General features: G+C 46.2%; 2 protein-coding genes across 2 annotated transcripts; both read right to left on the bottom strand.

The window, feature by feature from the left end:
- Positions 1-312: 312 nt before the first annotated feature.
- On the bottom strand, positions 313-8537 carry LOC127173758 (choline O-acetyltransferase). The gene is made up of 15 exons (XM_051123705.1): positions 8031-8537; positions 7358-7454; positions 6385-6576; positions 5895-6013; positions 5399-5452; positions 5141-5315; positions 4125-4302; positions 3779-3948; positions 3276-3376; positions 3000-3122; positions 2560-2682; positions 2359-2500; positions 2222-2284; positions 2005-2142; positions 313-1486 (listed from the first exon to the last, which is right to left on the bottom strand). The coding sequence occupies exons 1-15, from the start codon at positions 8129-8131 to the stop codon at positions 1262-1264; spliced, it is 2001 nt and encodes a 666-aa protein (XP_050979662.1). The 5' UTR covers positions 8132-8537; the 3' UTR covers positions 313-1261.
- A 104-nt stretch (positions 8538-8641) lies between these two features.
- On the bottom strand, positions 8642-10882 carry slc18a3b (solute carrier family 18 member 3b). The gene has a single exon (XM_051124621.1). The coding sequence runs from the start codon at positions 10464-10466 to the stop codon at positions 8928-8930; it is 1539 nt and encodes a 512-aa protein (XP_050980578.1). The 5' UTR covers positions 10467-10882; the 3' UTR covers positions 8642-8927.
- Between the last annotated feature and the right edge of the window lie 351 nt (positions 10883-11233).

The following is an 11233-nucleotide window of genomic DNA, read 5'->3' as shown; positions in this document are numbered from 1 at the left end:
ATTCATGCTGATTATTTCCAGACAGTGAAAGTGAACAGAGAACCAATGATCGCTAACGTCTCAAATGTGTGAATATCTGTGCGTGTGAGCCGCAGCTCCTCCTTTACTCTTCAGAATTTCCCATGTTGTGTTTTGGTGTAAATAAAAAATGAGGCACAGGGAGAGAAAATGACCCTTTGACTTCACTAGTTTCAGAATGTTTGATCTGATTGTTGTGTGTGTGTGTGTGATGTTCTAATAGTTTCTCACAGCAGGTGAGCGTCAGTTAATGATATTTCAGGCCTTTATCAGTTTATTTCATTGTAACTATAATTTATTCATATTTGATTTATTTATATTTCATACAACTGACAGCTCAGAATCTCCTTCCGTTACTGACACAACACATTAATACAATAGTGGCAAACCAATAAATTACACGAGCAAAATGCATAGATCTTACAAAAATACATGTTATGAGCAATCATGAAGACTTTTATCTGACAGACGGTCATGAAGATAATACAGAATGAATCCGGCAGACAGCATTACATAATATAAATAAGAAGTCGAACAAAAAACAAGACAAAAAACAAGTATTTACTTGCGTACGTGTGTTCCTGTGAGTCAGGAGTTCATAGTAATGATGATGATTATTAGTGCACGTGTCTCTAGTGCAAATATCACAGTGTTTAACTTATTGCACTTTAACTGAATTTATTGCACATTTTAAAAATATAATTAAAATCCCTATGTCTATGATGTTTGAGCACGCAAAAATACATTATATCCACTCTAATAAACACACTGTAGTATTTCTACACGCAGTATGTGCTTTCACACAGATATTCACATTCATATTTTTAAATAAAGTATTTTTTTTTGTTTTTTAAATACATCAATTCTTGTAGTATGTTAAGTATGTATGTGTTTTACATGTATGTGTTTGTGTATTACATATGTGTGTGTTTCACTAGTCATAGTGATATTAGCAATATTACTTGTCTTAAAGTCTGCTTTACAGACTAAAAACTATGCAAACTTATGCATACTTTAGTTTCTAACTATTCTAAAAGTATAGTTACGTAAATATGTTAACATGCTAATATTGTTATATATGTATTTATGTATATATGCCAGTGTATAGAATATATATGTAGTGGACATGCACACTTCTCTGAAGAGCGAACATATCTCTTTAGTCTCCGGTCAGAGAGGTTTCTAATCTAAAAGCAGCATTTACAGTACTGGTCATCTATGAAAATAGCGAAGCGTGCTGCTGTTATTTTGGCGTGCTCTTGTGATCTGTGTGTTTAGTGCAAAGGTTCCTCATGTCCTGCAGTCCCTCGTCTAGCGCTTTCACAAACAGCCCTGAACACATCTCCTTACTCTCTCTGAAACTGGACACGCAGAACAGCACGTGAGCGGGCCGTGGGTTGTAGCATGCGCCGTAACCGTCAGGAACCACCGGCCCGTAGCAGCAGAACATCTCCTCTGCGGTGGGGACCTGCAAGGAGAAACATCACACGTGATGTGCATCGTCTCACTATCAGGAAGGTACCGATTAAACCCTTACCCTAAAGATCCTGCTGCGACTAGTCAACTATAGTTACATTTGCAGCCGTGACTCACTTAATAATACTAAAATAATTGGGAATAAAACCATGGTGTGTGTGAAGAGGAAATGATCTGGGAGGCTCTGATTGGTCAGTGGCTGCATTCTCACATCATGCACTTGCTGTTCATATGGTGCAGTTAGAGGACAAAGACCATTACAACTACAGTTACTAAGAAAAAGCTGTACTGTGTTGCATGTATGCAGTATGCTGCTGTAACGAGGTCGGCTGGTAAGAACGGTGTGAGTAAACTTCACTCCACTGATCTCAAGAGGCGCCAAGTGACTGATGCTACAGGCTGCGGCCTTTAGCGTCCTTGTTAGCGTGCCCCCCTCCCATGCCGGAAACGCCGCTTCGAATCCCGCTCGGAGCGGATCAAGTAGAACCGGATGGGTTGCGCTGCTCTCACCTGACTGGTCGACAGGATGAAATGGATACTGATGCGGTACGTTTCATCAGAGAAAATGTCTGGCGCCTCCTTTTTTACCTCCTTGGCAATTTCACGTAGTCCTAGTAAGTGATTGTCCGTCCCCATCCCTGTGACGGCCTGCAGACGGTCAAACGGGTCGTCAGCACACGTACGAAAGCGCTAACAGGACTGACGTCAGATGTCTGTATTCTCTCACCAGAGCTGTGATTCTTGCCTGAGCATCTACAGCCGCTCGCAGTTTCTCCATCTTCTCTGCGTCCTGAAATGAAGAGTGTAACGCTGGATATTATGTATTTGGTCCGTTTATGGTAGAAAATAGAAAAATCGTGAAACCTGAGTGGACGTTCTGCCGTCTGTCATGGCCTTCACGAACGCCAGAGCCTCCGGAGTCGCCGAGCGGATGTTGTCCACGCGTCCCTGCCGGAACCGACGGAGAGAAGCGCTCTCGTAGGTGGAGACGAGTCTTCTGTGACATCTGAAAAACAGCAAGGTGACGTAGAGTCCGGCACTGAGAATGTAAAAATCGCTCCTCACCTGTAGAAGGCCAGCTGTAGAGCCAGCTGTATGTAGGCGTCTGGACTCATCTTCTGCTGCTTGATGAACTCCTTCCCGTAAGCCGCAAACGTGAAAACGTTCATATCGAGATTCCTCACGAGTCTAGAGGGAGAAGAGCGTTCAGTGTCAGTCAAACACGGCTGATGCCTGCAGGATGAAGCTTTCAAACAAAACGAGAAACTGAAAAGTGATTGTTGATAATTAACTGTCACTAGATCAGCACTGGAGCACTGGATTGACTGATAACAACTAGCTGCTTAATGGGATAACATCTGAAATTTTTATATTACAATATTTTGTACATTACATTTCATAGAGGCTGGTTGGTGAACACGATAAGGTGAATTATAAACACCACGTTCACTTTGACTGAGGCACAAAGACAAGCTGCTCGTGTCTGTGAGACAGTTTTCGTTCACCTGTGCAGGTGATCCGCAGCGGAGGCCAGCGCGCCTTGAATCCGAGGGGAACATTTCCACACTAATCTGCGTGGACGAGGAAGTTCAGACGGGCTTCGACCGGAGCTCTGCTTACAGGAGCGTCTACAGCGAAGAGACGATCATTCAGTTCCATCATTTCACAGACACTCAAATTGGTTCACAGCTTCAGAAAGTAACTTCAGCCATTAGTAAGCAGAAAGAGCTTCAGTTAGCTCGCTCGTGCGATTAGCTGGTTCGTCGGTGTGGATTACGCACATGTTTTTCAGCAGGTGTTCGGTGCACTGCACTAGAACGATGCCCTCAAACGGCGAGTGCTCACACACGACCCCGCAAACGCCGTCTGCACCGATCACGAACTGAAACGACACACAAACGTTTCCATGACGTCATCATTCACTCCTCAGTCAGACCGATTGGATGTTCACTCATGGTTGCGTCTGGCCAGAGGAGAACAATGGGCTTTTGGTTCTTTCGGCACACTATTTTCCTGTTTATTACAGTCAAGATGCTTTGACACAATCTCCATTGTAAAAAGCGCTATATAAATAACGGTGACTTGTCTCCTCTTTTGAACATGAACATTCCTGCACTAAACAGAATCACAAAAATTTCCCAAATACTCCTGCTGGATGTTCCACCAAACAAACTCGTGTCATCGAGTCACGGCGTTTCGCTCTCCAGTGACTCTTAACATTAAACTCATCTGAAACACACAGCAGCATTCGAATGTTTTCATTTACTGAGCGGCCGTATTTTACCTGCAGGGGTTTGTCGTACCAGCGGTTTGCCCCGTTTTTATCGTGTCCTCCTCCGTGCAGCATCAGTGCAGCTCTGTTCGCGTCGCTGGGTTCGAGTCCCGTGGGATCGTCCAGACAGACGACGCACATGCAGCGCTCCATCAGCTCCATGGACTCTCTGTTCACTGGATCTGCTCGACAGATTGTTCACAAGTTACAATGCATCTCCGTCTCACACAGGATCATGGGAAACGTGATTTCACTTCTGGATAACGGTGAAATTTGGCTCTGAGCAATGAAAGTAAGCTGTCTGATTAATCTGTCTTTCTAGCTATTCCCACTGTGTCCATGCAGTGTTGCTTTGGACCTTTCAGCAGCTCGTCTCTGGCTCGGGCCCAGTCTGTCCTGCCGTCGGCAGTCAGCAGTCCTACGGCCGGCTGGTTCTGCTCAGCATTCAGCGTCTGCTCGTGGATCCACTCCAGCTGAGCCTGAACATCCGCCTCGTTCAGTTTACAGGATCCTTCCAACAGATTCAGCGCAAAGAACTGAGAACGAGACGCGGGTCTTTAGCGAGCAGAAAGACCGAGACGTTCGCTAGTGTTTTTACTGAGCTTTTAGTGAGTTTCAGTGAAATTAGTGAAATCAACTCTTACATACACACTCCCCTACATGCTACATTTCACATTCATTCATTTGGCAGATGCTTTTATTCAAAGCAACTCTCAAATTAAGAATACAACATGGTAAGGACAAGTAAGGGCTAGGGATACTAGCTAGACTAGGGAAGGTTTAAGGAAGAGTAAATGCACAGAATACTTTTTTCAACAGGATGCAGAACATACTAATGAAAAAATGATGAGTGTGATTTTTGCCCAACGAGCAGCGTTTTATTGTTTGTTCAGTGGTTTTTGTGGCGCCGGATCTCAGTGGGACAAACACAAACAGCGGCGGTGTCAGCGGCTCCCCGCGGCTCCACATCTCTGATTGGGTTATCGAGTTATCAGACCGGACCTCATTAGAGACGCTTCCTGAGCCATTTCCAGGTAAACGACCCTCAAGACCGCAGCGCTCCGTTGGCTCAGCGTGACGTCTGCCGGCGAGACGCTGTGATGCAGGACCTACTGAAGAGCGTCTGTCGATGGACCTGCAGTTAATTTAAGAGCCTCTCGAGCCTCGATTCGACCGTGATTAGCCGGATCAGATTAAGGTGACCGCAGATATTCTTCAGCGCTCGTCCTCCGTTCAGCTGGACTGTAATGTGTGATTCTGTAGAATCAGGACTAAAAGTGGCCTTTTCTCGACTGTCATTTATCCATTATTAGGCTGATCATTTCAGCAAACAAACACAAGAGACAAATTCTTCAGCACTACTAAACCACATACCTGATTTTTGCAGGCCACGATGACGTGTCCCGTGTCAGACGTGCCGTCTGCCGTGATGAGCGTGTCCTGTTGGAGTCCGGCCCGTCTGTAAGAGCTGAACAGACGCTTGTACTGATCCATACAGAGCGGCGTGTCGGCCTTCTGACCGCGAGCGACGTCCACCAGCAGAGTCTTCCTACAACACTCACACACACACTCGTGTGTTACTGACGCAGACTAAACTCTAACCACCGAATTAGATAAAGGACGCTGATTTACCCGTCCACCGCCGACTTGTATTGAGAAACGCTCAGAATGAGACGAGCAGCAAACCTGGACAAACACAAGAGACAAACACCAATTTGATACCAAATTCAGCTTCATTTGACCAAGGAATCAGACAGAGATGGAGACATTTTACAGACGCCCTTCTCTCGTTAGAAAGCCTCATTCAAGACCACCAGAGACAGGGTGACTTAATGAAGTCGACATACAGAAAATAAGGCCCGTTTGGTGGTGGATGTTTCTTGAAGCAAACACAAACTTCCTTTCATGTCTGTCTCACCTTGAGCACTCGCATACTGAAGTGTGTAGAGAGCCACTTGTTAAACATTCTGTAGTTACCAGTTTGTTCACCAGTGACTGTCCACCGTCGAGACACAGAGATGGAGGAGATGCAGAAAATACAAACCAGTGCAGAGAAACCAGACGCTGCTGTGTGAATTTCATTGACAATATGTGCGTGTGAATTAATTAGTGCTCTTTATTTACTCACACCAGAGAGTCTTTCACGTCTCTGAACGGTTGTTTGGGGAAAACCAGCGCAGGACTGGAGTTCACGGGAAGTGCCATTCTGTTCCTCAGGTACATGTCTTCCAGCCAGAAGTCGTACACCTGAGACAAACACAGCAGAAGCCATCAGCTCATCATTTCCTGAGCTCTAATTAAACTCGTTTGAGGCGTGAAGCTACACTGTCTTTGAGGGACAAATAAGACACAATAAAATATTGTTTTAGTAAAGTGCTATTATTTATCAAGTGCAGCTGTCACATTAAAAGCTGTGATGTTTCCTTGCAGACGGATCAATAGCCACAGATCAGTTACTCATTATTTTTCTTCATCTATTTTAATGGGACTTTCATAATAAATCGGTGCGTCCGGTGCTGCCACTCTAGGTTCAGTATGTTAACAGATCGTGTTGTGTCACTCCTGCTCTCTGTGACCGAACGCCTGCCGTTCCTGTAATAGTTCAGACGTGTTTGTACCCAGTTCTCGGTCTTTTCTCTTTTCTCCAGCAGCAGTTTTTGCAGTCTTTCTCCAACACCTCCATGCTTGCCAAAAGTCTCCACTAGAGCTTTGGTTTTCCGGAACTGCGTTTCAGAAACGAGGTGTTTGACGGATCTTAGGTAGGCGTCCAGTGTGTGCTGCAGGTCCGGAACAGGGAGTTTGGGCAGCATCTGGACAAGAGAAGAAGAATGAGTCTTATTCAGAACAGTCCAATAGATTAATAGATGGATAGATAGATAGAGATTTATGCACTTAAAACTTTTTCTGATTTCTCAAACGAGTCTTTCAGACTGAGGCTCTTGGAAGGTGTTTTCGGCCCGCTGACAGTGGAACCGGCGGTTCTGCCCTCCGGTGGAGGAACATTAATGAGTCAGGAACTGTTGAGCGTCTCTCTGATGTTTTGTGTTATCAGCTCTTGCTTTAATAATTTATAGGAATAGCTTTGAGACAAACGGAGAGAAGATTTTAAAAGCCTTTCCTGCTGGTCAAAAATACTATTTTGATTAACAAAATGCAAATGGTGCACCAATATGGTTCAGAAACACAGTATCTCTCAAAAAATTGTTCAGTTCTATCAAAGAAAGCATGTGAGATTTTCTAGCTTTTGATTTTGCCTGTTTTAAAATACTACAAAATGCACATTGTGTTCTATTGTGTTCACATTGTGTTCATACATGCTGTAAATCACAAGTATGAAATCTGTTGTTTCGAATCGGAAGGAAAATCAGGGACAGTAAAATCAGATGACAGCTGATTCTTTCAGATCTTTGGACAGAACTAAGCTTTTCTCCTCTGAAGATGAGCCTCTTATATTTGCCCAGATGACAACAGGTCATGATGTTACATCAAGACTAGCTCAGCACATCTGTAGGGTAAGTAGACCTAATTTGTCTTTTTGGTAACAACAGCAACAATCACAGCAAACTGATAAATACATATTTATTTGCTTACATTGCAGTCGCTGTGGGCTTCGGCTGTTTCTCTCTTCAGGACGGGCATCATGAGCTCCTGAGTTTGATTCAACACGGCAAACTCTGTCCTGTGGAGACTGTCAAACATCCTTAACATTACCATCAGTCAGAAACATCCTTACATCTGAACCACATTAGGAATAAGCAGATGCAACATCCCCCACTTTATCTATCAGATAATATCTGGACTCAGTTCTCCTAGAGCAGCGATTGTTTTAGTGTGATGGATGGACCTGAACGCTTGTATAAAGTTCATCAGAAATGGGAGTAATTATAGAATTTTCCCTATTTTATTTTCAATCAGCCTACGTCTAACTGATTGGTAAGTAAAACAGACTAAACAACATGAAATTAGACGCTAAATGTTATGCTTTGAGCTACAGGTACAGTCTAGCAGATTTGATGCAAAACATCCGAAACATCACTTTCTTCGCTCTTATTTAAACAAATTAATTAAACAAACAAATAATCTGAGAATTAAAACAAAAAATGAGAAAATCATCAATGGCCGCTTGAATCGGCTGTACAGTGGAAAAACTGCAAAAGTGTTGTAAAAGTGTGCCACAAATATTAATCACTAGAGAATTTAATTCAAATAGAAATGGTTCCTTTATAAACTTTTGTAAGCTCATGTATAACAGAGAGCCGCTCACCTGTTTGACCGGTGTCTGTCCGTCACGCGTCTGTCTCTCCAGCGGCGCGTCAACTGTCTTTCAGTCGCGGTCAGTGTCCGCGTGTCCGTGACTCCGCCCATCCGCGCCCGTTACACGCACTGATGCTGCAGGTGTTTCCAGAGATGCTGCTGCTCTTCCACCAAGTTATGATTTAAGCCAGCATCTTTTATGCTCTTTACATCTTTTTCCAACCCCAAATTTGGTTTCACTAGTGTGAATGCTGATTAATAACCTGTTTATTTTCATCATATGATATAATGAACGGTGAATCGTTCAAGATGTTCAGTTGTGTGGTGAATAGCCTCTAACTGATATTTCAGTTGCAAAAAATATAGGAGGAAAGATGTCATTTTTTTTATTGCTACAATAAATGATCTTTTCAATATTCGTACATGTGCTCCCACCTTATACAGGTCCAGATTATATATTTCGTTTTCCATTCAAAGTAATGAAACGAATCAAGACGGACTCAAAATTCCTCGGGTGTCGTTTAAAGGTTCTTAGCACTTGTGAGAATTATTATTATCATTTTTTTTTTTTTTTTAATTTGCCACATTTATTAGCAGTGAATCAGTCAGTAAAAAGGCACACGTATGGAAATATGACCACTGGTTTTATTTGGGTTTTGTGCAGTTACATCACGCAGCTACGCACTTCATCTACTCACTTCATCTTCTACACACTACAGGACAGAATGTCGCTCGGAGACAAATGTTATAGTTTCTAAGTCATCGAATGCACACTTCTCTGAGCGGACACAGTCATGACGGAGGGAATAAATATTGCACATCAGATGCTGCATGTTTGCGATATAATCTCTGGCTCACTAAAATAAATGCGTCGTGTCAGATGCTTCTCTGTGGGCTCGGTATAGGGTTAAGTGAACTCGGGTCCCGACGATTCCTCCTCCGAGTAGGATTTGGAGCGCTCGAAGAATCCGTTCTCGTCCACGGGACACGCGTTAGTCGTCGTGGCGCACAAGCCCTTTCGCTTGAGTTTGCGCTCCTCCATTCGGATGGTGTCGTAGAGTCCCGTCGGCCCTTCCTCCAGCAGCACGTTTCTCTCCGAGTAGGACGGCTTCAGCTGGCACACGCACCGGAGCAGCAGCAAGGCCGGCGCGTAAAGCACGTTGACCAGGCCCATGCCAAGGTTCAGCTGAACGAAGCCCAGGTTGTGCACGATCTGACCCGCTACTACCGGTCCCATGGCGTAGGCGACCGAGTACGAGATGTCTGCGATGGCGTAGACGCTTCCGTAGACTGACACGTGGCGCACGTCCACCAGGAAGGCCAGCGTGGGCAGGAGCGCCGTGTCCACCAGAGCGATGCCGAAGCAGATGCCGCACAGGGGAAACATCAGCTGGCCGAAGGTCTTGCAAGCGGGCACGGTGCAGGAGCTGGCCCCTATGATGACCATGCCCAGGGCGCCGTAGAACCACTGCAGGTCCGGGTACTTGGCGGCTAACCGCACGGTGACATACACCCCCAAGACGTGCGGGAAGAAGGCGGGCAGCCAGATGAGACCCATCTCCCACTTGGTGGCGTTCATCGTGTTCTCCATCCAGTTGGCGATGGTGGGCTCGAGGAACGCCAGCGGGATGTTACAGACGGTCAGAGCGCCCGCCACCACGGCGATGTACGGGTCGATCATGAGCCGGTAAATGGGCGTCCCGACCGGCATGTTCTCGCGCGTCCTGTTAGAGAAAGGTTTGATCACAGTCAGGAGCAAAAAGCCGTCTGCCAAGCACACAGAGGCCAGAACTATGAAGGGGACCCGTTTACCTGCGAATTCATACAGGATGCCGCCGAACGGAGGCGCCACGAGGCTCCCGAACGAGATGAACGCGAGCGCGATGCCAAGCGCGCGGCTCCTCTCCGCTTCCTCCGTGTATTTATCGGCGATCATCGCGATCCCGGACGTGTCGGCAAACGCCGAGCCCAGACCCTGCAGGCTGCGCGCCGCGAACAGGGTCGCGTAGTTCTCGGCGAAAGCGAATATGCAGGTCGAAACAAACATGACCAGAAGTCCGATCAGCAGCGGGATGTCGTATCCAACGCGGTCAATGAAGGTTCCCGACAGGGGGTTGACCATGAGTTGCAGAATGGCCTTGGACGCGAATAACACCCCGATCTGTATGTCCAGGTCGTCCCTGTTCGCTCTGCCCAGCGACGAGTTGGCGTGGACACGCGCCGCCTGCTCGCTCTCCAAGTCTGCGAGATAATCGGGAATGATCGGAACGATCACCATGTAGAGCATGTTGTCGAGCAGAAGCGCGACGCACACGATCACGAGAATGAGCCTTCTCTGCCGGTCGGGGTCCTGCATCGCGCTGCCGAGCTGTTTAGTTCTTTCGCCCATTTCGGACAACTTTAGGGCGGCTGATTTCGCCAAGCCGGCAGAGCCGTCCGATTCCATGGCTGTCGAAATGCCCGTTTACTACTCAAGAGAGCTGCCCTTCACACTGTACTTTCATTCCTTTCCTGTCTGCCTTTTACGCACAAACTTTCCTGGTGTCCAGCGCGCGCGCACGGTTCGCGTTGCTCAGGCAGCGTCTGTTCTGCTCGCTGCTTTCACGCCTCTCATAGGTGACGTGCTAGTCTCTTCTCTTCGGCTGCTTTACTTTCTGCATTTCCACTTCTGCGGAGCTTTCCCCCCCATTCGCATTCGTCTTACGCGCGCCTGATTTTGCGCTTTCTCGTGCGCGCGCTTTGTCTGTCACCTGTGGTCACTCGCGTGAGTATTTTTTTTTTTCCATCAGAAGCAGCAGACTTGCTGTGGGCGCAAACGGAGAGGTGTGCCAATATCAGTTTCCTCCGATTTCTCTCCTTTGGTCTTTGGCGCGTCCCCTCTGGTCATCGGCCAGCTGCGTCCGTCTGCTCATTCTGAAAACGGACGTCCACTGACCAATCAGAGTCATGATCGCATGACAAAAAAAATACTAGTGGTCTGACGAACCGTAACTGACCCCAGACCAGCTGTACTCGCGCGCTTAGTCTGTTCACGGAACACTGAAATCAGAACTACACCGAACACTCGTGTCTAAATGACGTCTGCTAATAAACTCGAATCTGTTTGCTGGAAAAAATGGCAGATCTATACAATAATTCATAATCGCACATTTTATTAGAGCAGCGCCAGGATCTGCAGTAAGAGTAGCTGAAGTGTACTTGGTGTTCTTGTTG

The sequence above is a fragment of the Labeo rohita genome, chromosome 12 (assembly GCF_022985175.1).
Source record: "Labeo rohita strain BAU-BD-2019 chromosome 12, IGBB_LRoh.1.0, whole genome shotgun sequence".
Classification (NCBI taxonomy): Eukaryota; Metazoa; Chordata; class Actinopteri; order Cypriniformes; family Cyprinidae; genus Labeo; species Labeo rohita.
Note: the sequence above shows the minus strand (reverse complement) of the source record. Positions and strands in the feature narration are given on the sequence as shown.

What these genes read in the sequence shown, in the direction of transcription:
- LOC127173758 (XM_051123705.1), bottom strand. Translation starts at nt 8,131, where the DNA reads ATGGGCGGAGTCACGGACACGCGGACACTGACCGCGACTGAAAGACAG. An exon ending in GACGTGAAAGACTCTCTGGT is followed by an intron (nt 5,453 to 5,894) that starts GTGAGTAAATAA and finishes GTGTTTGTCCAG; the next exon opens with GTTTGCTGCTCGTCTCATTC. An exon ending in AGGCAAGAATCACAGCTCTG is followed by an intron (nt 2,143 to 2,221) that starts GTGAGAGAATAC and finishes GACCGTCTGCAG; the next exon opens with GCCGTCACAGGGATGGGGAC.
- slc18a3b (XM_051124621.1), bottom strand. Translation starts at nt 10,466, where the DNA reads ATGGAATCGGACGGCTCTGCCGGCTTGGCGAAATCAGCCGCCCTAAAG.